This window comes from Lissotriton helveticus, chromosome 12, assembly GCF_964261635.1.
Source record: "Lissotriton helveticus chromosome 12, aLisHel1.1, whole genome shotgun sequence".
NCBI lineage: Eukaryota > Metazoa > Chordata > Amphibia > Caudata > Salamandridae > Lissotriton > Lissotriton helveticus.
In genome coordinates this window covers 336,759,967-336,786,783 of record NC_136073.1, presented here as the reverse complement: position 1 = coordinate 336,786,783, position 26,817 = coordinate 336,759,967, and the positions used below count along the sequence as shown (strand labels likewise).

The following is a 26,817-nucleotide window of genomic DNA, read 5'->3' as shown; positions in this document are numbered from 1 at the left end:
TACTTCAGGATGTGTTAAAACCTGAGAATGTGAATGGTCTCAAGTGGTTAAATTACGTCAGAATGTTTCTGACGGAAATTGACCGCTCACAATACTACGAGGATCCATCCACAATGGTACACATTTCCAGAAAACTATTGAAAAAGTTGTATATGGAGCACCTGAGGGAAAAAAGACTGTTAGAAGAAACTAAGAAAAAGACGGTTTCTTCGCACCAGTTGATCCTATCGGGAGATAAATTACAGCCATACCTCAGCCTCCCTTTGTCTAATTATGAAAGATTTCTTCTCACACGTTTTAGATTCATTATTGTTTTTAGGTTATTGACTTTCCCTGAAATGAACTCTTGGTCAAATGAACTATCTCTATGCCCTTGTGATTAATTATCCGTGCAATCTGATATTCACGTTTTATTTTTTTGTAAATTTTATACCTTGCCCGTAGGAAATGTATTGTCCCCATTCTAAAAGAGATGAATTTAAACAGATGTTGCCCAGCGTTTTCAGATTTGCAAAAAATGGACACCGTTTTTATTGTTGCATCATTATTAGAGGTTTTTAAATATGTTTTTAAATGCCGGAAATCAATTTGTATGGATGAAATTTAAATCTGTGTATATTGTGAAAAACAAAAACTGTGATAACTTCTCCTTACACAAAAAGTTTCTTTCTATCACTGTAAATGAATGTTATTTGTCGCTTTTATGGTTATTGACTGTTTAACCGAAAAAAGTATTTTGATTACTGATTACTTTACCCTAAGTAAAACAATGGAAAGAGAGGAGAAAGAACTGCTGAAGCCTAGTGTGCGTATACATATGACGCTTAAAACCTCCCTAGAAATGGAACCGTATTTATTATGGCCGTTACCACATACGAGCGATTCTTACTAATCGGGTTTAGATTAAACCTTTTCCACTTTTTACTAGCAGTCCCAAGGGGATGTCACAAAGGGAAAGTGCTAGCACCCTGTGGCTGCAGCAATACGTCTCTCCAGGATTTAATGCACTTTATGTTCTTTTGTAAATTTTATGAGTTTCCCAGGACTTTTTACCTAAAACCTAATTTAAAAAAGTTACATTTTGTGCAAGTACGTCCTGCTCTTTATTATTTGCAATTGTTAAAACCTGACTGTATTCCCTTTGTGGCTGGTCTTTTGAAATGTACAATGAAGTATAGAAAAATTCTGGATTTTTAAATGGTCAAAGTATTTTTATGGTCTTTTTTTATTAAATGGACTTCTTATGTTGCCCTCCTCATCCTGTAAATGTTGAAGCTAAACTATCACCACTGTTTCTAACTCAGGTAATGTGCACATTGTGTATTTCTTGTGACTGCAATGTATTTTGTAACCTTTAACTTTTATGGTTTCTTATCAAGCAAACCGAATTAAGTACTTTTCAAATTGAAATTAAAGGCTCTGCGAAAATAAACCATTGTATGAAACTAATTCATAAACCTTCAACATCAGCATAATAGTAAAAACAGAAAAATAAAATGATGATAAACTAGGTTTATTACCGTTTTACTTTTCTCTCCAGGGTGAGTCATCCGGGCAGGGTGGGGCCATTGTTGGGACAGTCACGGAGGGGGAGTGGTGGCCACTGTTGTCAGTGCGCATGTGCTTTTGGCCAGTCTCCTCAGGACGGCCAAACCCACATGCACACAGAAGCTGTCTCCAACCCGAGGGGACTCAGGCCATTCTTGACGCTGCTCTTGTGCTGCTCAGATCAGCGTCAGGATTGGTCGCAGGGGATTCTGGGAGCCTGTGCTATTCAGTAGCAGAAGAGTGGTGATGCGGCAGGTAAGTTATGTTCGAGGCATGTGTGCTGTAAATGCACATGCTTTGCATAATCCTGCCATCTAGTGTGTGGTCCGGGTGCTTGCAAGTTGTTTTTCTTCACAGAAGTCTTTCCTAGTCACAAGGTAAGGTGACTCCTCCTTTAATTGATAATGCCCATGGGCATTAAATCCATTATTAGATTGCTTTCTCTCCGCCATCGTGTTCGGACGTGGTTTGCGGTGCTCTGGTTCAAAACAGTTCTTCGGAATACCCACAGTGCGCAACCCACTGTATCCTCATTGATATTGTTTGGTATGAGTTTCACCATTCCCTGTGTGTGGAAAAAGTCGGAAACTCTGTCTTCGGTCAAGAAGAGGTATTTGGCAGCCTTCGTGCTTAGGTGCGTCGGTTAACTTCCATTCTGCTCCATAGTATCCAGTCTTCTGCCGATGGAACGGACTCCGTTTCAATTTTGTCCTCTGTGCTACTCCACGTACCTGCGCACCGACCTTCTTAAAGTCTGCAACTTCTGCCTCTCGCTGGAGCACAAGGAAGAAGTTTGCAACGCTTGTCAATCGTTCTGATCGAAAAAGACTTTGCAGGATCATCTGGCTCGACGAATGGACATTCAGTGGCAAAATATCAAACGTAACCCGCATATCTTCAGAGAAGATACTTAGCAGGAAGAAATAGAGGCAGCAGCAGAAGAAGAGTAGGCCTTCTCTATCCAAGAATCGGACTCCGACTTGGAGATCGAGCAAGAGTCCGAAGATGTTCCAGCTGGACAAAGTGCCCTGAGTAACAAAGCCCCTTTGCCTCCCAAACTTTCTTCCATTAAACATAAGGCTTCTGGACCATCACTGCCCTCTGGCCATGGCGATACCAAAGGGGATGATGGACGGAGCGTTGGAGCAAATCAAACGCTCACCCCCAGTCAACTGATCTGATCTGGGTTTAATATATCATCATTCTTTAGCTCACTCCACCACCCCAGTTCAGACATGGCCATATGCAAATCAGTCTGACCCTGTGCCTCATGGGAACAGTCCAGCCCGAACTTCCCTGGACCGGAAACAAGCATCCTGGGACCGATATCTGGCTAATCAGCCGTCATCAGCCAGGCTAGCTTGAATCCAGTGGCAAAGTGAGCAAGGGACCCACGTCTGGGCATACCCTGCCAACTTAGGGCGAACAAAGCGATACCGAAGGGGATGATGGATGGTGCGTTGGCCCCGAGAATTGGCACAGTGCCATGGTTGGCACCGAGAAACTGCCTCCAACGCCCCGCCCTTGGCATCGAAACAGCCAGTCAAGCCTTCCTGCTCAGGATGGAGTTGAGAAAAATTGCCTTCAGTACCGAAACCAAAAGATAAAAAAGATGGGTACAGCTCGGCACCGAAAATGTTGGCGCCAAACAAAGGATGCTCATCAGAAGCATCCGGAACCAATATTGGATATTATGCTTGAAAGGCTGGATCCTAAGCAGAAGAAAATCTTCATTAATCCAGACACTGGACACCTACTAGCTTGAGAGGCCAAGCCTTCCAAAACTCCTTCAGAGGATACATCTTACAAAATTCCTCTAAAAAAGTAAAAATACATGGCTACAAGCACTGTCCATCCTGTCCCTTAATCCCCTCTACCATCTTCACCACCTCCAGGCTCAATGGGATTATAGGGATGACCATAGTCCACCACTAATAGCTCCATGTAATGACTATAACATTGATGCTCCAATGGATAATGATCCTTACCTATACCCCACAAAACCCTCACCTCTTTTTAACACAGCATACCAGGAGTTGATTTCCAGAGCAGCCTCATATCACGGGGACACACTACACAAGGAATCTTTGGAGGAGGATATTTTATTCAAAACTTTAGTGACATCACATAGGATAGCACAATCTTTACCTATGTTAAAAGGCATGATGAGACATGTTGTTGACATTTTTAAAGACCCTGTACATGCTCGTATTTTAACACCTAGGATTGATTTTAAAAAAAGTACAAACCTCCTCCAACGTATCCGATTTTTATTAGAGGGCAGGTGCCCTTAATTTCATTGGTAGTATCTATTATTCGTAAAATAGCAAATTCCCAAGCTGCTGAAGATGCATCACCTCCAGACAAGGAGTCTTAGTTGATAGATGCATCAGGGAAACCGGTAGTTGCCAACCATTTGCGTATAGCCAAAACACAAAGTGTATTAGCAAGGTACAACAAGGCCCACTGGGATGAAATGGTGTAACTGCTCCAACATCTCCCAGAAGAACACAGGAAAAAGGAAAAGAGGGCAAAAATTAGTACAAGAAGGGAAGTTAGTTTATAATTCTTCTATTAGATGTGTACTAGATACAGCTGACACTGCAGCAAGGGGAGTCAACATCAGCATTCTATTTAGAAGACATGCATGGCTCAGAATATCTGGCTTTAAACAGGGGTTCAGCAATCTATCCTTAATGCACCCTTTGACAAACAAAATATTTTTGGACCTCAAGTTGACAAGTCACTTGAGAAAATGAAGAAGGACACAGAATTAGGAAAACAAATGGGAGCATTTCAGTCTCCATCCAATAGAGACTTCTTTCGCCACTCATTTTATAGAGGGGGAACCACAGGTAATTCCTCAAAACCTAGTGGGTTCTCATACATATCAAATATACAGCCCTCTCCATATAGAGGTTTCTATAAAGGTGGGTACAGAGGAAATAATTTCAAAGTCAGAGGTATAGGCACACCTTCAGGTACCTCTCCATCTCCCAATAAACAGTGACTTGCCTAGAATTCCCCCGGCTATTTTACACCTATCGGGGAAAGACTACAACAATTCTTTCCCATTTGGCAATCAATAACATCAGACAAATGGGTATTAGACATTATCCAACATGATTATTGCCTGGAGCTTACCAGCAATACTCCCAGTATTCCACCTCGCGCTCACAAACTTTTGTTTCAGCACCAACAGATACTCAAACAAGAAGTGCAGGCTCTTCTGATAAAAGGAGCTGTAGAACCTGTTCCATTACAACACCAGGGGTCAGGAGTTTACTCACTGTAATTCGTAATCCCCCAAAAAGACAAATCCTTACGACCAATATTAGATCTCAGAACAGTAAACCTATAAATACTGTCAGAACACTTCCATACGGTTACGCTTCAACAAGTGCTTCCACTTCTACAACAAGGCAACTTTATGTCCACACTAGACTTAAAGGGCACCTACTTCCACATTCTTGTTCACACAGCACATCGCAAATATCTCAGATTTGTGATAGCAGGAAATCACTATCCATTCAAAGAACTCGCCGTCTGAGCTGTCGGCGAGGTTCTCCTCGCTGACAGCTCAGACGGCGCTTCCCCATTGTAGTGATCACACTTGGACCTGCTGCTCAATTGTTGAACCACTCGGGATTGACCCACCGGCTGCCTTCCAGGTTGTGATATTTCCTCCTGTCCTACCAGATCCCGATACCTTCCCCTGTCTTGATAAAGACCCGCCGCGACCACCGACTGGGGCGCACTAGGGTCGAAACGTCTACGCTCAATATTGGTCAAGATACCTTCAGGAACTTGCACAGCAACCTCTTGTTTCCTTGGAGTACTAATTCAAAATTCTGGCCTTCCAAAAATTAACCCTTGTACAATTTGTATATATGTGTCACTGATTTTAATGCACTGATCGCTTTGTTCACCAACAGTCACTTGTCACCACATGTTTTACCATTTATTGAAATTTGTGCCGTCACGGAATGAAGTAATTCCTGTGTATTGTGATTGTTTTTTAACCATATAAAGATTTGAACTTCAGTTGTTTTCAGAGAGGTTTACTTCATTGTGTAATGAGCTGAACTTGCCTCTTTCCAAAGCAATTTTTGTTGCCACCCAACAGAACCACTATGGATGAACTGGTCAGGATTATTTGCTTATGTTTTTCTGCCTCTCCCTCTCCTTCCATTTCTGGCTCAGAAACTCAGGCAGACATCCCTCACAATGATTCTAGTGGCTCCCACATGGACTCAGCAACCATGGTTCCCCACACTGTTAGAACTGTCAATAATTCCACACCAAAAGCTGCGCCTTACTTCTACCCTTCTTCCAGAGAACCATGGAGGAATCAGACATCCAAACCCCAAGGAGCCTAACCTAGCAATCTGGCTCCTAAAGTCATAGAATTTGTATACCTAAACTTCCCACCATATTTTATGACTATTCTTAAAGAGGCAAGAAAACCTACCACTAGAGCATGTTATGCAGCAAAGTGGAAAAGGTTTGTTATATATTGTAGCAATAACACAATTGATCCACTAGATGCATCTATACAAAATATTATTAGTTACCTTTTGCGTCTATGATTTGGATTAGCCTTTACATCCATTCAGCTACACCTTGCGACGGTAGTCGCTTAGCTTTAAAACAGACAACACTTATCTTTGTTCAAAGTCCCAGTAATTAAAGCTTGTATGGAAGGCCGTAAAAAGGCAATACCACCCAGGGTACCACCTGCACCAGTTTGTAACCTTAACATCGTTCTCACAAGGCTCATGGGTCCACCTTATGAGCCACAACACAATTGTTCATTGCAGTTTGTTTCATGGAAGGTTGCCTTTCCTATTGCTATCACTTCATTAAGGCATGTTAGTGAGCTGCAGGCATTAACTTAAGAAAAACGCTTCTTTCAATTTCATAACAATAGAGTAGTTCCTCAAACAAACCCAAAATACCTTCCAAAAGTAGTTTCTGCTTTTCATATTACCCACTCAGTTGAGTTACCTGTGTTCTTCCCACAACCTGATTCAGTAGCAGAAAGGGCTCTACACACACAAGATGTCAAATGAGCACTATTATACTATATTGAGAGGACAAAAGATTTTCACAAAACAACTGTTTGTTGTGTTTGCTTCACCTCATAAAGGAAATCCTATCTCTAAATCTGGGATTTCTAGATGAATTAAATGTATTCAAACTTGTTGTATTAAAGCTAAAATAACGTTAACTATACCTCATAGAGCACAAACATAATCCTTTTTTTTTTTTCGTTCGTCCTCCCCCTCTTATTGAGTAAACCTGTAAGAATCGTCATTTATGTCAAAACAGGACGCTAGCATTTTGCGTGTTCAAAGCCTTTCAAAACACATTTTGAAACATGATCTATACATTTTGAAGTAAAACCTCCTAAATGTCTCCACAGAAGATGAATCTGCTACCTTCAAAATGTCTTCCAAATGACCACCCATCATACAAACCTTACTCACCATAGCTTCCCTCACTTATTGAGCCGAAAACTTTGACACATCCACAACTGCCTCTTTCATAGAAGCTTTCACCCATCTACCGATTGTAGCATTTTATACTGCTTTAAATGGTTTCGCAAAAGATATTAACAGTTGATCAACTCTTGCACCTCTGTTATCCAACTTGCTACTCATGCTCTTTCAAACATTGTACAACACATAAATTGGGTGAGTCGTCAAATCTTGGATTAAAAATAGACCCAGACATAGTTTTAGTCCGTCTGCAAACCTCAAAAACCACACCATTTGGTTGAAAAACTTTTTGTGACCCCTCCAAAGCCCTCACATCTGAAACTCTTTAGAAGGAAATAAGGCCAAGCTACATAGCCAACTTCCAAGACAACCTCTAAATATCTTTTGGCTGGCCAACCCTCTAATAGTCGTAGAACCAAATCTACGTTCCATAAGGTGTGATATCACAGATTATGCAGCCTCCTTCGCTGAATCCCTTTCATCACACTTATTTGTATTTTTTTTTTTTTTTTTTTTAATCCTCATTTGCCGTCTTGACGCCCATTCTTCTATCTAATCCACCACTGGGCTGTTATTGTCTCTTAGGCTGGATTTAGAGTAATGGGGCGTAGACAACACATATTTTTTGGGCCTGGCCTTCCTCTAAACTATCCTTCTTGACCCCCTGACCCAACATGTGTGTCCTCCACCAACTCTTTTTATCGTCCTGGGATAGTTCATATACCAGCGAGACAGGCACGGGCTTAATCATTGGACTTTAACATAAACTTAACTTTAACCAAAATTTAGCAGGAAGGGTATCCAAAATCCTCTATTTCTCTTAGATCGGTCTAACATATCAAGCTTAGCCATGTACCTCATAGCTAAAACCCAATCTAATAAAGTGGGGCTAAGTGGTGAGACCCAAAGTTTACATATCTCTCGACGTGCCAACAACAGCATAAAAAATAAGTCTGACATTATTATTCAAAAATCTATTTTGTAAATCAATTCTCCCAGTAATAATTAATTCAGGGCTTACCTCAATAGGTTGGTTCAAAGATTTGGAGAGAGAATTACTCACGTCAAACCAGAATTTCTTGATATTTGGGCAAAACACAAACATGTGTAGGTCATCAACATTTGGAGCTTGACATTTTGGACATCCAACAATCCCTCCATCTTTAAATTTAGAGAGCCTATACGGAGACCAGTACGCCCTGTGGATAGTGAACAAAAGATTTCGCCTTAGGTTTGCCGGTTTAACAATTCTGTATAGCATGCACATAGTTACTTGCCATTGGTCTTCTGTCGCGATCCTTGGCAAGCTTTCCTTCCACAGTGTCTCTGGTAAATCAAATGTTCCATCCTCCATATCTAGTATTCGCCAATACCAGAAAGCTACTTCCTTCTCGAATGCCCCTGTCTCCAACTTTAACTCAAACTCATTTTCCACTCCAATCTCTGCTTCCAAATGGCTTGCCCAGCTTTGGATCTGTAAGTATTTATATTTTGAAAAAACTGGGCCCCACTTTTGCTGGCAAGTACCCCAAGGAATTAAATTGCCGTCTTGAAACAAGTCCTTCCACCTTTGCAAATCAGGTTCCTTTTTCAAATTTAAAGCAAGCACATCTCTTGTCCAAGAAGGGGCTCCAGGAGAACCCCATATAGGAGCACTATAGCTGAAATACGAAAGCTTAGATAATTTCCTGATCTTATACCATATCTCAGCCAAGTCTCTCAAGATCTTGAGTTTCACCTTTTTAAAAAACTTAGGGTCTCCAAACTTATACAAAAAACCAAACTCATGATGACCTGATCTCTTCAGCATTATCTCAAAAAGTCCTCCGATCTGAGAACTAGCAGGGGTACCCAACAACATCCTGCAGTTTTTTAAACAAAAAGCCCATGCATATATTCGTATGTCCGAGGCCGCCAACCCTCCTTTTTCAACTTTCCTCCTTATTTTCTTCCATGAGATTCGAGAAGTCTTTGACGCCCAGATAAACGATGTTATCATGCTTTGTAACTTCGCCAGCCATTCCTTTTTAAAGCCCAGCGGAATAGTCTCAAACAAAAAGGTAATCTTAGGTACAATCACCATCTTTACAAGGTTAGATCTTCCATATATTGACAGGGGTAGATTCATCCAGCCTTTTAACGTGTCACTAACCTCTTTCTTCACCCTATCAAAATTAGTTTTTGCCAAATCCTCAATTTTCTGAGTAATCCTAACTCCCAGATACCTCATTTCTTTCGTTGTTTTTACACCTTCAGTGTTAAGATTCCAAGTCATTATTTCAGTTTTATCTTGATTTAACTGATATCCAGAAATCTTACCAAACTCCTTTGTCGTATTCACTACATTTTCCAAAGTTCCCACTAAATTAGTAGAATAAACAATAATATCGTCCGCATATAACCCAAGTTTCTTGGACCAATCCATCACAACAAAGGGGGGTATCTCTACTGAAGCTCTAATTTTGCATGCAAGAGGCTCTATATATATATTAAAGAGTAGCGGTGATAAGGGGCATCCTTGTCGGGTGCCCCGCATTACTCTAATAGGAAGCGTACGGGTTCCGTTTACAAGTACTCTTGATGTTGGTGCGCAGTACAAAGAAAAGATAGATTGTGTGAACTTATCCCCTAAATTAAGATGGTGCAAAAGAGTTTTTAAATATACAAAATTGACTCGATCAAAAGCCTTGGCAGCATCTAACGCAATCACTGCCAAGGGGTATTCATATTTAGAGGCTACATCTATCATACCTATCAATGAAAAAGTAAGATCTTTTAAGTATCTCTTCTTAATAAAACCTCTTTGATCTTCATGAATCAATTTATGAATGATTTTACCAAGTCTATCAGCTAGGATTTTGGAAAAGAATTTGTAATCACAATTTAAAAGTGAAATCGGCCTATACGCATCCATACTTTTTGGAGATTTCCCTGGTTTAAGTATTAAAAAAATAGTTGCTTCATTCCATGAGCTTGGGATTGCCACTTCCCCTCTAAAAATTTTATTATACAGATGACACAAAGTGGGGACCACCGTATTTCCTAGAGCTTTGTATACTTCTACAGGTAGACCGTCTGGCCCAGGGGCTTTCCCTCTTTTCCCTTCCTTAATAACTTTCATCAACTCTTCTTGAGTTATTTCCTTATTTAATTCCAACATATCCTCATCTGCGAGCGGTTGTATTAGAGGCAACCAGGACTCAATCTCAACCTTATCTGGACAAAGGTCCTCTGTATAGACATCTGCAAAGTATTGCTGAAAAGCTTCTACAATCTGTTTATTTTCTGTAATAAGTTGATCTGACCCTGGTTTCTTAATCTCCTTAATTAGATTCCGTGTAACATCTTTTTTGGCTTTCCACGCTAGTAGCTTACCACATCCCTCTCCGTATGAAAAGTGTGCCAACTGACTAGCTTCCCATCTCTCTTTAACTCTTTGGGTAAGTGTTGCAGTGAGTTGAACCTTTAAATCTAAGAGTTTTCTCTCGCATGGGCCATCTAAGATATTAGATCCCTGAGAGATTCGAATGAGTTCAGACTCTCGAATCTCTTTTTCTAGATTAGACACTTGACTGTAATATAATCTGCGTTTTTTTGCACCAAGAGCTCCCATTCAACCTCTCATGAATGCTTTGCATGTTTCCCACACTATGTCTTCTCTAGCTGATCCCAAATTTATCTCCTGAAAAATTTGTATCTCTTCTTTAAGATTTTCTAAAACTTCTGCATCAGCTAAAATTGTGCGATCTAATCTCCAAACCGGGCACGTCTCTTCTGGTTCCAAACTTAAGTTTAAACAGACAGCAGAATGATCTGATAGATGTGCCCCTATGTGGTCTACATTGATAACTCGCTCTTTCAACCTAGTGTCTATCAGAAAAAAATCTATCCTTGAATTATGTTTGTATTTTTTATTATAGAACGTATATCCTAGCTGCTGTGCTGCTTTAAGTCGCCAAATATCACACAACCCTAGCTGAACCATCACTGACTTAACCGTAGCAGTCATTTTACTATTCACTATTGCCCTAGAATTACCAGTTCTATCCAGCTTGCCATCTAATACTGTGTTGAAATCTCCTGCCATAACAATTTTACCTGAGAATTCCAATAACTCCAATTCAATTTTCTCTAAAATTGTAGGATCGTCTGTATTTGGACCATAATAGCCAACTACTACTAGCGTTTCACCCGGCAATCGTAGCTTGCAAATCACCCATCTCCCTCTACTGTCTACTAGACTATTTTCAACTACCATATCAGATCCTCTTCTAATCAAAATAGCCACTCCCTTCGTAACCAAGTCTTGGGATGTGTAAATAGCATTTCCAATCCATTTTTGAGTAGTGAATATGTCCTTACATTCCCTTTGTGTTAAGTGTGTTTCTTGCAAAATAATAACCTGTGCTGGCGAGTCCTCTAAATATTTCAAAATTAGTAATCTTCTTGATTTGACTCGGAGCCCATTAACATTCCAAGTGAGGAACCTTAGCTCCTTTTTATTAAGCCTACTCATCATGCTTATCATGTAATACCCAGATTTCCCTTCTGATTAGAACACAGCAAGATAGCTCATGAGGAATATTTTTTTTTTCCCCGAACCCTCTCCCTCCCCTCCCCTCACCCTCACTCTCAATTCCCTCCCTGGAAAACCCAACCATTACTCCCATGGCCCAGGCCAGTGGACGTCTCAGTGGCGATGTCACTTATTTATTTTTTTAACATATACCTTGGTCAGTTTTCTATTTCTATGCTACTTTCTATGCTACTTGAGTAACATCCAGAAAGGCATCTACTTCATCAACTGTGCGAAATGTGTACATCTTGTTATGCCACATGACTTTTAGGAAGGCGGGAAATTTTAACTGGGCCGTAGCTCCTAACTCCCTTAAGGGTGTCAAACGTTTTCCCATCTCCCATTGCCTATTTGCTGTAGCTGGAGATAGATCCGACCTAATGTCCACTGATACTCCATCTATCAAAATAGACTTTTTCTTTAGAGCAAGTTGCAAAATTTTCTCCTTCAGTGAATATGTTGCAAAGTTGATCAGAATTTTTCTTGGCTTTACCCGGTCTGAATTCAACCTAAAGGGGTCGCGATGTACTCGTTGAATGTCTCGAGCCAACATCTCCTCAGTTTCATCTAGTGATAGCTCTTTTTTTAGCATTTGCACAACAAAAGTCTTTATATCTGTCCCCTCTTTCCCTTCTGGAAGTTTAAGAATTTTGAGGTTGTTGCGCCTTTGCATGTTTTCCAATCTTTCTACCCTTTCATCTAATTCTCTATCCTGAGAGTATAATGTCTCTATCTCTTTGCGGTTATCCAAGACTCTTCCCTGCACCATTTTCATCTTAGATTCCATCTGTCCTGCGCGTATAGTTAGTTTATCGATCTTGTCCTCTAACAAAGTGCACGTGGCACTGTCGTGTTTTGGCAGCTCCTGAGTTAGCGTTTAGCACAACTACACGGTCTTTTCTGTTAACTTGACCAAAACGAACGGGGGCCATTTTGAATCCCTCTGACTTCCGTTTCCTATGAAACACGCTGCCTCGTGGTCAGTGTGCCCTTTCGTCCTTTCTCGATACCCATGGTCACTAGTCTGCTCGGCAACAGGCTATTTTTAGTACTGGTCAAGCGCACATGCGCATTACGCACCAATTGGTCACTCTTTAGGAATGTTCACACTAACTGACCAGTGCTGTTGAAACTCCTCCCACATGTTGGCTGTGTTCCAAAAATGACCTTATATGTACCTAAAATGTGTAACTTGTACCCGCCTATCTTTTTATTGCTATTAAACTGTATAAAAGGGGTCGCGCATCGATGTTCGGTGTGCTACTTCTTACATTACCGAAGGGTGCTGTGGGAATGTATCACCACCCCATGGGGTCTTAATAAACTTGTCTTTTACCTTTTCCAGTGTCCGTGCCAACTTCTATACTAAAGCGTTCGAGAGTTTAACAAAGTATGTAGGCCTGATTTGAACCCAACACCACAAATTGGCGACCACGAAGGGACTCATCGGCGACTCGGATGCCCGAAGGAGAGGTCGTGACGAAGGTCAAGAAACTCGCCATGGACGCGTACGCTGCCACTGAGTGACCCGAGTCTCGGCACCCACGGTGTGTTTTCCCGTCCTTCCGATCTGACCTTCCAGGTGGCGCCGGTCTTCGACTGAGATTCTGATCTTGGATTGTCGTGATGTGCCGTTTTGGCTGATTTGACCACAGAACTTGGCAGTTGGACTTTGGACGTTTGAAAAGAAAATCGGTAAGCTTTTGATTGGTGAGGTAGTCTACTGACACTTACTGTGGCTTTTTGAAACTTTGAATTTGAATTTGAATTTGTTAGCTAACGTTTTGAATCTTTGAATTTGAATTTGAATATGTGAAGTGCACCTCACATAGGCAGGCATGTAGGGATATTTCTCTGATTTATTTGATTTGAACGGTACACCGCGTTAGGTGTCATTTTTGTAGTATCGTGCTTTCATGGTACTTTTTGAAACATGCCTGTTTTTAGCACACTCCGTAGGATGTGCTGTTCTGAAAATGGTACCAATTATCGATTAAGTGAAAAACAGCCGGCTCCCCCAGAGGGGACTCCAAATCGTGAAATGTATGTCAAATTCGGTATTCCACCTATAATGTATAGTACATTATGGCATAAGTATACTAAAACTGATCATGAATTACAGTGGCCACTATATGGGTCGTTTGACCTTCGAAAGGTACAATATGTAGAGCAGTGTTTGTTTCAGCGAAGGTCTAGACAAGATATGTTTGATTGTGTGCGCATGTGGGAGAAAGAGGTGCGTGAACGAGCGAAGCGTGAGGAAGCCTTGGCGGAGAAAGTGCAGCGGAAGGCTACACATGACAAAGCTTTACAGCTACAGGAGAAGGAATTACAGGAAAAGAAAGAGAGGGAGAGACGAGAACGCAATTTACAGGTTAATGGTCAATTCCCTATCAGACGTCCTCTCTATCCAGTCCTTACTAATGAAACGGATGATTTTTCATTACTAGATCGTTGTCCGCCCCCGTACGTCGCACCAACGGCTCCGAGCGAGGAATCAGACGAGGATAGTGATCGAACACAGCGTACCAGGTTACATGCGGAACGAGCTGCGGAATTACGTTCATTTGCACGAAAACTAAATATTAATACTGTTACTGTTTCTGACGTTACTGAACAAATGGAACAGTGGCCTGATAAGGAACGACTGTATTTTTTAGATCATTTTGGAGATGAAGTTGTTGAGCGGTATAGAAAATATTCTCTCGAGTTAGAACCAAAGGAGATATCCAAGGGTCGTGAGTATTTTCGTAAAGGTCTTTTTGTTCTTTCAGATGCGGACGACTTCTTCAAGCGTTTGATTGAACTGCGTAATGAGGCGACACGACTACGGGAGTTGGAAAAGTCGAAGAATTCGTCTACGTCCGGAGCGACGGGGATATCCAAAGAATGCCCTATTTTTGAAACAGATAAGATCGCTGCGATTAATGTTAGACCTATGCGAGAAGCTGCGCCGTTATATGTCCCTCATAAAGGGGATGGCACAGATGATGATAAAAGATCCAAAGACGCGAAAGGGTATTTTGTATATAATTGGGTTTATACGCCTTGGAATAGAGCAGATGTCATGGCGCTTAAGAACGCTTTACCTGATCCCCGTAAAAACCCTGCGGCTTTTTATGAAAATGTTGAAAGTGCAATTTCTTCATGTATCATGACGTTAGTTGATATTGATCTATTTTTCGGGTTGATATTGCCCCCTGATATGTGGAGAGTAATTCGTAGGTTTGATGACCTCACGACTCTCGGGGCCACTTGGAAAGATCTTGTTCAGGCTGATTTAGATAGAGAACCAGCATGTAAGCCGTGTCAATTAATATTAGACCTTCCAGGGGCCATACTAACAAAACTAAAGACTCTTGCTCCCGCTAAAAAGATTGATTGGACTATATTAGCCTCTTGTAAGCAGAAAGCGGATGAATCAGTTTCCGATTTTTTCTCTCGCTTCGAGGAAGCGTTCCATGATTACAGTGGTCAATTATTGACAGAAGATACTGGCAGGCATCTATTCGTTGATAAGTATGTAGCTAATCTCCTACCGGAGATTGCGAAACGATTAAAAGCGAGTGAAAGTTCATGGACCACAGCAACCCCTGCTTCTTTATTGACTATGGCTCAATATTATGAAAGACAGGAATTAGAGGCGAAAGAAAGTAGTGACAAGAAGGCGAAGGATTTGAAGACGAAGGTAATGTTAGCTCAGGTTCAGGCTACGAGAGGAAACAGTAGAGGAGGGCGAGGATCATACAGTAATGCTCCTCCCCCTCGTTCTGACATTTCTGTGAATCAATGTGCATACTGCAAACAGTTTGGGCATTGGATTGCAGACTGTCCGGTGTTTCGAGAGCAGCGTAATTTGAGGGGACGAGGAAGTGGGAGATCTAGGAATTATTATGGAGGGTCAAGAGGAGGTTATGGCACGAATGATCGTGGAGGATATGGAGCAAGGGGTCGTGGTCAGTCAGATTATAATACGTTTGATAATCGCAATCAATATCAGATAAATGAGGGTGGTCCTGCTGAACCACGGGATGAGCATTACGCATAGGATTGCGTAGGATGGGGTGTGGAATCGGTTGAGGTACCAGTTGATCAGAGGGGTCCATACATAGAAGCACATGTTCTGGGTTCTACTGATCAATTTCTGGTCGATACAGGAGCTACTCGTAGCGCTTTGTCCAAATACTTGGTTCCAAGGGCTCCCCTGTCTGGCGAGGTAATTACAGCAATAGGGTTCGATGGAACACCTACTTCTAGCCCATTGTCTCAACCAGTTGCATTTCATGTTGATAAATTTGCTGCCCCTTGTCCCTTTTTGTTGTCTCCAAATACACCAGATAATATTATTGGACTCGATATGTTAAAACACTTTCGAGCTACTATTCGCTGTGCCCCAGAAGGAGTGCGAGTTGTGTTGAATGAGAATTACCCAGACTTTGAGCGAGTGTGTTTTCTCCATGAATCTGAAGTATTGGCCTCCTTACCAAAAACGTTGTGGGCCACTTCTGACACGGATGTGGGGCAGATGTTAATCCCTCCAGTACGTATTACTGTAAAGGAGGGAGTGTCTCTACCACGTGTCCCACAGTATAAGATTTCCAGAGAAGGAGAACTTGCTTTGATGCACATTGTGAATGATTTTATTTTGGCAGGAGTAGTTGAGGAAGTCCCCTACAATGTTTGCAATAGCCCAATTTTACCGATCCTTAAAAGAGATACAGATGCTAAGGTTTACCGTTTCATTATTGATTTGAGGGAAATAAACAAGATAGTAGTGCCTCAGTACCCGGTGGTGTCTGACATCACCACGTTGCTTACGTTGGTTCCATCGACGGCAACTACTTTTACAGTCATCGATTTGAAGAACGCCTTCTTTTCGATCCCTGTACATCCTGACAGTCGATATCTATTCGGCTTTACATTAAATAATAAATCGTACAGATTCTGTCGAGTTCCTCAAGGCTATACTGAAAGTCCTAGCATTTATAGTCAGGCATTAAAAAGACAGCTTGATTCCTTTGACTTACAAGAGGGAGTGGTTCTCATTCAATATGTAGACGATATCTTACTTGCTGCAGACACGCCAGAACAATGTGAGAAGAGTACCTTTTCCTTGCTTTCCTTCCTGGCTAAACATAATCATAAAGTTTCGAAGAAAAAGCTACAATATTGTAGACCAAAGGTGACCTACCTCGGTCATCTTTTGTCTAAGGAGGGCCGTGCATTGACACCAGATCGAATTCAAGCAATCCTAGATACTCCAGTCCCTCGCACTCAGAAGGATATTCGCGCCTTTATAGGTTTGACGTCTTTTTGTAGGCAATGGATATTGGGTTTTTCGCATATTGTTAAACCATTGTTAGCATTGTTGTCTAAAGATATACCGATTCCCATTGAATGGACGGATGAATGTCAGAACGCTTTTGAACAATTGAGACAAGCTCTTTGTTCTGCACCAGTGTTAGGTACACCTGATTACACGAAGATTTTTACATTATATGTACACGAGAAGGATGGGTGTGCATTGTCAGTGTTAGTGCAGACACACGGAGACAAACAGAGGCCTTGTGCATACTTCTCGGCGGTACTCGACCCTGTGGCTCGAGGGTTGCCTGGATGTTTTCGAGCAGTTGCAGCAACAGCAGTTGCGATACGACAAAGTGAGGGAATAGTTTTGTCACACAAATTGTTGGTGCTAGTTCCCCATGCGGTAGATGCGTTACTGAATCAAACAAAACCGCAGCATCTAACCAGTGCCCGTTTGACAGGATATGAGCTAACGTTGTTGGCGCCGCACATCACACTAAAGCGATGTGCGACACTGAATCCTGCTACTTTACTGCCGGATCCTGTTGCTGAGACCCAGAAGGAAGAACAACATGATTGTGTTTTTCTGACTGAGGAACAAACAAAGGGTCGTATCGATTTACAGGATACGCCATTTCCAGATGTAGATGGGGAACTGTGGGTTGATGGATCGTGCGTGAGGTTACCAGATGGTACGACTTCCGCAGCTTATGCGATCACGACACTTAAGACCGTGGTAGAAGCAGCACGGATACCCCAAAAATCGGCTCAAGCGGCTGAGTTGATAGCCTTAACGAAGGCATGTGAGTTAAGTGCTGGACTATGTGTGAACATTTACACGGATAGTCGTTACGCTTTTGGAGTAGTGCATGATTTTGGCCTACTTTGGAAGGAACGAGGATTCCTGACTTCACACGGAGTACACATCATGCATGGAGAATTGGTACGCGATCTCCTTAATGCACTGTTATGCCCAGAGAAAGTTGCAATAGTCAAGTGCAGTGCACACAAAAAGGTGACGGACAAAATAGGGCAAGGCAATGCTTTCGCAGACCGCATTGCGAGAGAGACCGCTATGCTGCAAAATAATTTTCCCATGTATGTGGTGAAGTCACAAGCTGAGCGGTGGCATGATGCTAGAGAAGAAATACTAGATATACAGAAGTCAGCATCAGAGGCAGAACTTGTGAAATGGGCCACTGAAGGAGTATTAGATGATGAGGGTTGCTGGCGTAGTAAAGATATGGAGAGATGGAAACTACCCATGGCCTATTTACAAACAATGGTGCAAATGACACACGGGCTGGCACACATTGGAGCTCTCGCAATTACTAAATTGCTTACACGAGTTTGGGAAAATGCTGACATTGCTAGCACGGCTAAGAGAGTAGTGCAGACCTGTCTGATATGCTTGCAGCACAATCCTGGACAAGGGACTCATACTCCTAAAGGTGGGTTTGTTCCACCTACTGCACCATTCGAAGTACTACAAATGGATTACATCCAGCTGGAGCGATGTAATAATCTCAAGTATGTCCTAGTAGTGGTGTGTGCCTTCAGCAAATGGATTGAGGCTTACCCTACGAAAGACAATACAGCATTGACAACAGCTACGGTGTTACTGAAGGAATACTTCCCGCGCTACGGAGTTTGTAAACTTATGTGGAGTGATAATGGCCCTCATTTCATTGGGAAAGTAGTGGAATATGTCCTGAAAGGATTGGGAATCAAACAACGATTCCATGCTGTCTTTCATCCGCAATCAGCAGGTTTAGTAGAACGATACAATGCAACTCTGAAGCTGAAGTTAGCAAAGATAGTGGCATCTACATCTCTGAAATGGCCGGACGCTTTGCCTCTGGCATTGCTGTCCATTCGATCAGTGCCACATTCTCGATCTGGCCTCACACCCTACGAAGTGGTGTTTGGAAGGCCTATGAATATTTGGGGAGTTCCAAAACCTCGTTTGATACATGATATGCCTTGTATAATGATGAACGATTATCTGGCACGATTGACAAATGATTTGCTTTCTATTCATCAACAGGTTCGAGAGGCGCTCCCTGATAACTCCACTGGTGAGGCTCACGATCTCCGCCCTGGAGACCACGTGATGGTCAAAGTATTTGAGCGATCCAGCAGTTTGGAACCGAGATGGCATGGCCCTGAGCAAGTGCTGCTGGCTACGCGAACTGCTGTCAGAGTCACCAACAAGAAGCGGTGGATACATTCAACGCATTGCCGACGTGTCTCTCCGGATCTGGTGAGCCCTGTGGTGCTATCCGACTACAGAAAGATTTTGGATACAGAAAAGAGCCCAGCTGTCACGCCTGATGAATTGGAGGGAGCCTTCCCGGACCACGTTGTTTCTGATAAAGTGAAGTACAATCTACGCCCCAGGAAATAAGATTCCTTTTGTGTTTTTGAAACTGGTTGGTAACCGCTCTGAGGTTTGTGAAACGGAAGCCGGGAATATCAAGGGGGGGGGATCAGTTCTGCCCAGTGTAGCGACACCCGTCTTGAATCCCGGAGAACAAATCAACGGCAGCCTCGGTTCAGAACCATCGTTTTATTTTTTCTCGCTTAGTGTTGCTTGTGAAGAGTATTGTCTTGTGAACTATGGCATCTCCTTCGACACAAAAAGGGAGAATTCTTGGTGCTGTTTTGTTTGTCTTGACCGTAGTGGTGATCGCAGTATTAGCCTGGACTATAGAACTGTTGTTTCCTGTACGAGAACATTTACTGCCCACCACTCCAAGTCCGTCTGAACATTTTCATTTCACTCTGCCTTTTCACGAAGAAAGACATAGGCAGACTTATTTGAATAACAGCTTTATTAAGATTCTGCATCATACTCATAACATGACCAACACGTCCAATTGTTGGGTATGTGGGATGTTGCCCGGACATCAGAAGAAAGGAGGAACACCACTCATTCCTCTCCCGTTTTCTCATAATGGTTCTTGTCATGCTTGGTACACTCTTCTTTTTACTCTGCGATGGCCAACGAAAGGTGGACTACTTTTTCGGTTGAATAAAATATGTTATAACGACAAAGACGGCTATCCACATGCTGAAGGAACTAAATTTGAATGGGAAGAGTACCGTCCGGACAATGTTTCTACACCTCGTGTATATACGAATCAAAGACTTATAAATGTGACGAGCTCGCATATGATAACAGTCATTGATACAAAAGCAGATTTGTGTATTAGAAATAAAGGTACAATCCCTGTAGGCCGCAGTGAATGTAATATTACACTTACCTTTGATACACCAACTGGAATTGCATTTGTAGCTTCACGTAACACATATTTCATTTGTGGAAATAAGGGATACCATCGTCTACCATTGGGTTGGTTAGGAACGTGTTATATAGCTTTTGTATTACCACCTGTATTTATTGCTCCTCCCATGTACCACAATGATTACGTTCTGTACCATGATTTCATACTGAACAGGGTCAAGCGAACAATAGATTTTGATGAAATAGACCAGACTGATACCACATTACAACAATATGTAGATTTCAATTTGGGGTTATTTTCATTCGTAGGAGCTGCACTGAATAGCAGGAAGATAAGGCGGCTTACACGTGTGGTGGAAGCCGTCGCTAATGAAACTGCCTCCGCTTTAGGGAATATTACTGAGGAATTGCAAATTACCAGAATTGTGGCGCTCCAGAATCGAATGGTTCTAGATGTGATATTAGCTGATAGAGGTGGAGCATGCCGCGTCATCGGAAGTAGTTGTTGCGTTTACGTACCAGATAACTCACCTTCTGTATATGATTCGATTACAAAATTACATAAAATAGCTGCTGAGATCCACCCAGAAAATGGAACATGGACCTTTTCTGGTTGGTTCTGGACCCTGCTTAGTACTTGGGGTTGGAAATTATTAACGATTCTCTGTGTTTTTATTGGAGTACTATTTTTTCTTTGTCTATGTATTCAATGTGGCCCTACATTATGTTCTGTATGTATCACAGCCTGTATTCCGTCCAAACGAGCTTTTGTTAAGCAAGAGCAACTGATCAATGATGAAGTATTGAAAATAATGGCTATTAACATTGAGGATGAACATTCTGACTACGTCCACTATGAGGTAGCTTTTGCTAAACGCTAAAAGGGCCGTCTGTCGTGTTTTGGCAGCTCCTGAGTTAGCGTTTAGCACAACTACACGGTCTTTTCTGTTAACTTGACCAAAACGAACGGGGGCCATTTTGAATCCCTCTGACTTCCGTTTCCTATGAAACACGCTGCCTCGTGGTCAGTGTGCCCTTTCGTCCTTTCTCGATACCCATGGTCACTAGTCTGCTCGGCAACAGGCTATTTTTAGTACTGGTCAAGCGCACATGCGCATTACGCACCAATTGGTCACTCTTTAGGAATGTTCACACTAACTGACCAGTGCTGTTGAAACTCCTCCCACATGTTGGCTGTGTTCCAAAAATGACCTTATATGTACCTAAAATGTGTAACTTGTACCCGCCTATCTTTTTATTGCTATTAAACTGTATAAAAGGGGTCGCGCATCGATGTTCGGTGTGCTACTTCTTACATTACCGAAGGGTGCTGTGGGAATGTATCACCACCCCATGGGGTCTTAATAAACTTGTCTTTTACCTTTTCCAGTGTCCGTGCCAACTTCTATACTAAAGCGTTCGAGAGTTTAACAAAGTATGTAGGCCTGATTTGAACCCAACACCACAGCACTTATACGCTCTTGATTCTTTTTAGAGGCTTCAAAACCTAGATGAATATCTTGCTCCAGTTTCCTTAACAGCTCCATAACAGACAGATCTACTGAAGCATATTTCTCATGCTGTGTAGGACTAGTTTCTTCTGAGGAAGTTTTTTCCCCTTTAACTAAAGTTTCATCTCTCCTTGTAAATATATCCTCTCCCACATTCTCTCCCAATTCAGTAGAGACCACAGTTGAACTTTCCGCTAGTAAATCTGATGTGTTAGATTGGAATATCTGATTGATAGATGGCTCTGCTAGGTCTGCGTCAAGGCTAACAGCATTTTCTGCCTCCATTTCTGTGTCCAGAACCTGAAAGGGGTTAGGCGTTAAGAGGGTTGACCAATCCTGTTCGGCTTGCTCTACTACCTCTTCAGCCCTAAGATGGAGGTGGGAAGTAGAACCAGGTTTCAAAACCAAAACTTTAGGGACAGGCTTAAAGTATGAGCTGAGTGAGGGATTTATTTGGGTCTTAAATCCAGCCTTTTCTTTTTTTTGTCTCTTTTTTCTCTCTTTCTTTGAGGGAGAAAAAGTAGGTTTAGAAAATGTTTCTCCTTTTATCCCCTCATTTTTATCACCCTTCTTACACTCTACTGAAATAGAGGATGAACCCCCTTGTATATTGTCAAGATTATTCGCTTCCAACTGACTACCCTGTCTCTCTGGTCTATTGCTCCTCAGCTGATATCTTGTTATTTTTCCGCGCTCTTTCACCCCCTTGCTTACTTGCTCCTTGCCGAGATTGGCTCCTTCAGTCTGGATACTGCTACACTGCTGCGGGGGGGTGATCGTAAGGGTTTTCACTCCTCGACCCCTGCCGCCACTAGTCGGTGTTCCAATCTTTGCCAGCACTCTTCGCCCTCTGCTTACTCCTAGCGCCGCTCTCCCCCAGCTCCCGGCCGGCAAATGGCGTGACTCCGCCCCCTCACTCTCGGCGGATTGCAGAGCCAAGCTCTCCGCCATCCGCTGTTGATTCCCTGAATCCAGCCGACAAACGGCTTCCAAGATTAGCCGGTAGCTCGCCGTGATGCCCGCAGCGTCTCCGCTCTCCTTCAGGTATGTGACGTCCTCGGAATCCGCTAATCCGCTAAACAACTGACCACTCCTCGCAAACCGACATCACCACTCCTCAAACGTCCGCGACCCGCTTCCTAGCCGGCCGCCATGTTTTCCCCCCGGTCAATGCCCACCTGTCTGTCCTAAAGCTTTCCCTTTCATCACTCTGTTTACTAACTGACTTCTACCAACTGATAAACCCTGCTTGGGTGAATAACCAGCTGCCACTGCTGACCCGTAACAATTCACTGTCCTATATAATATGCCTTTATCAAATGAACCTACTAGGAAACTTGCCACTTCTACATCATCCGCCTCCACAGGATTCAAATCCCTTTCCATACACCAACATAACCATACCTTCTGCATCGTAGGTTCTTCATTGTTAGTAATAAACCTTGAATAATTCTGTGCTGCATGCGCAGACCCCGGAACACCTTACTCCATATATGTAGAATATCCAGGAAAAAGATCTGTATAGTGTTTATCACTGAAAGATAGTTTCCATTTATTTGTAGTGTAGACTGTCAGCGATGTATTTTTCTGGAGCCTGCAGGAGGCAGGAATGGCAACGCTTACAACACTTTTCATAGGAAGACTGTGTCAGAAAGCCTAGTGCAAAGGAAAAGCAAGCCTGATAGACTAACACTAGAAAGTAAAATTGTGACCTGTACCTTTAAGAATCCCAGAGGGACCACATCCCACAATGCCCTGCAGTGGCAGTTTGCCTGATAGTCAGTTCTTTTTTCCTACTTCTTCTGACAGGATCTCAGAACACCTCTAGGGTTTTTGTTTCACCTTTATTACTAACTTAAAGTACTCTTAGTGCTTTTCAAAGCTTTTTCTTTGTCATCTTATCACATTTTCTGTCAAGGGAAATACATTTACAGGTTTTTCTGAGGAAAATTCTTTAAAAAATGCCAGTTCTCTAAAGGAAGTGGCCTCCTCTGATGCCCACAAGGTTTGTGTGGTGTGCCTATCAACTCAGCACTTTGTGAAAGATTATGACATTTGAAGTATAATGTCAAAAAGGACACTTTAAGAGAGAGAAGGCATCAGACCGTGGATGGATGGAGGATTTGAAAGCAAAGAGAGGAGAAAAAGGAGAAGATTGGATAGGTCTCTCTCTCTTCATCCTTCTGACAAAAAGGCACTCAACGGATAAAGACTCTAAGAGGAGATCTAAATCCCCAAAAACTCATTCTCAACACCGCCACCGTCAACAAGATCAAAAGGGTTTCCAGCCGCGTCAGCCCTACCCTCGCCATCAAAGCATTTGTTGTCAAAACTGAGAAGTCTGCGACCGTCGTGCTCGCCTTCGAAAGACATCTCTTGCATGTTAAGAACTCCCAAATAACAAAAGCAAATTAGATACAAGACACTTTTGATGTTTTTGTTAAAAAGAGAAATTGCAATTATGTAGGAATTTTAAAATCCCTTTTATTTACACCCATACCAGGCTAATAGATTGCTCTCCCATTTTTTTTTGACCTCCTAAGAAAAGAGGGGTTGACAAGATGATGTTTTTTTCCTATATCAGATGTTCAAGTGGCAAAAGCCTGGATATCGGTATAATGGTTTACAGAGCAAGTGAAAGCACATAATAAATTGTTCTGTATGCCATTTGTACACTATATAGGAGCTTTTTACAAGGCTCTGCTCAACAAATTAGACATTTTAGCCAACATCCAAGACTTTATATACACCCAGAATTAAAGGAATTTGGATCTTGGGCAAAATTGTTGCACCAACTTTCTTATGCCTACACTTTTGAAAACATTGCAGCCAAATGGTGAACAAGACAAACTGTTTTAACAGAGAAATTATGGAAATGTACATATAAGTGGAATTTTTCCATTTTAAGATTCACCCATTCTCGCTCTGTACATTTTTTTAAGCAAATGGATTCTTTATCTAACACCTGCCTTACTGCTTAAGATTGGTTTCTTGTTCATTCCTCATGTCTTAGGTTATTGTGTTACATTTTTTAAAGCAATGTCACAGTTGGTGAAAATTGGTATTACTGTTAGTCTAGCTACAGATTTCTGAACTAGGCTGTTTCCGAACTATGGTGATTTATCAAATGTCCAAATCAATCAAATCTGTATTGCAGTGACCATTGCAAGATCCAATATAACTGCTGGAAATCCCTTAAAAACCCATTGTGTTTAGAGATAGGGTTAAAAAAAATGTCAAACGTTCAAGTTCTTGAAAGTATATACTTCGGGTCAATTAGTAGATTTGGAAGCATTTTGAACCCTGAATGTTTTTGCTCATTATGTTGTTTGTGGTAATTTTCATTTTTTTCATTTTTTTTTATATTTGTATATTGATGTTAATAACATTTTTTGTTAATTATAAATCAGTTTGTTTGATTTTATTATCAAGCAGATACTTTATTTCCATTTTATATTCTATATTTTTTTAATTAAATCTTTTTTTCCAGGATGAGTATGTGCCTCACATATATGTTGGGTGCCTAATTATTTTACCACCATGAATCGGAGAAATTAGCCCTTAATTAACTTGTCTTGCAGAATTTTAATTGCATTTGCGAAATAGCCCTGTAACTACCTGCAATGGGGAACCTTAATCCATATTGAAAGAGCAGTTTTATATTTTTGGGTGAATAGAATATTTTTTTTTTTTAACAGATATGAACTATTTCTACCATTACATGAACTGTGGAAGCAGTACATCCGGGACCTGTGTAATGGGATCAGACGAGACACGTAAGTTATGAAAATTTTGTGTCTATTTCTTTATTCATGTTTTTGCCTATAACTACAAGGAACGGTTAATTTTATGATTGTCACCAAACTCATCCTAAATGGTCAAACCACACAGGTAATGGGGCGCTCCAACCACTGTCTTTGAAGGAATGGGAAAGAGACTTGGGGCCCCATTACGATGGCGGGCGGCATCGTAGTGGAAAATGGGACCAAAACGCCAGAGGTGTGGCGGTCCCACGAGGCCAATTAGGAAGCGCCCGCCACACTTGTGCGCACATTCTGGCCTTTAACATTGCGGACGGTGCTGCTGGGTGCAGCTCCGTCCGCAATGTTAAAAGTGCATGGTTTGCATTGCCATGCACAATGTGACAGGCACCACTCGGTGCCTGTCACCTTGTGTATGGCAATGTAGGGGGTACCATAGGTACCTCCCAAGTGCAGCCCCCGCAGGCCCGTAACGGGCCCCCAAAGCAATTTCTGCCGGCCTTTCCATGTCGGCATCGCTGCCTTGGAAAGGCCTTTAAATTTGCACATCATATTATGGATGGTGGTGCCTGCTTGGCATGCAACATATTATGCCCCAGATCCGCACGACAGCCGGCCAGAAAAGCAGCGGCGGTCTTTCCGTTCGCCGCCTTACCCCCGCCATACTTATATGGCAGGGGTAAATCAGGTACAGATGGCGGGCAGATTGCCGCCATCATAATAGGTCCCTTAGGCAGGTGCCAACGAGCTGAGGAGATTGTATATAAAAGTAGGGGGTGTATCAAGAAGTGGAAAAAAATACGGGCACCATGGAGCAAATACAGAGTGAATGTGGGGGATGCGGAACCAGCGCTTTAGCCTCATTTAATAGGGAAAGTAAACTGGATCCCAATAAATGTTTAAATGCGGTTCATGATGAAGTAACTTATTGACTCTGTTTCCCCTGGATCCCAGGAGGTGATCCATTTTAAACCTCTTCTAAGAGACATTAATGCGACGAAGCAACTTAATGATGTACATGCATATTTGATTTCTGAATTATATGGTTATGAGCGAAGTTAATAAAAAAAATTATAAAAATAAACTTTCAGGTAATATTTTCCCCCTATTATAAGAAATTTGTATACAGCATGCTTCATGCATAAGAGCCACCATGTAATTCAAAAACACCTCTTAAGACTGCACTGTCAGAAATAGACACATTAGGATTAATATCAATAGAGCTTACCTCTGTATGTCATCTGTGGGTTGCCAGATAGACCTTCTTTGCTCTTTGGTACTGGTGGAAATTGGGTTACTGGTTGGGGGGGGTGAAACCCTATTCGAGCAGCAGCAACAATCTGTCGGTGGGAAACACAAGCAAACC

The 26,817-nt window shown here is 42.0% G+C and overlaps 1 protein-coding gene across 2 annotated transcripts in view; it reads left to right on the top strand.

The window, feature by feature from the left end:
• Window positions 1-26,817, top strand: part of POP4 (POP4 ribonuclease P/MRP subunit) — a 180,503-nt gene that overhangs the window by 86,532 nt on the left and 67,154 nt on the right. For both annotated transcript variants that reach the window (XM_078668288.1, XM_078668289.1), the window contains exon 5: window positions 25,389-25,466. In XM_078668288.1, coding sequence (XP_078524414.1) covers window positions 25,389-25,466 — 78 coding nt within the window. The remainder of the gene's footprint in view (window positions 1-25,388; window positions 25,467-26,817) is intronic.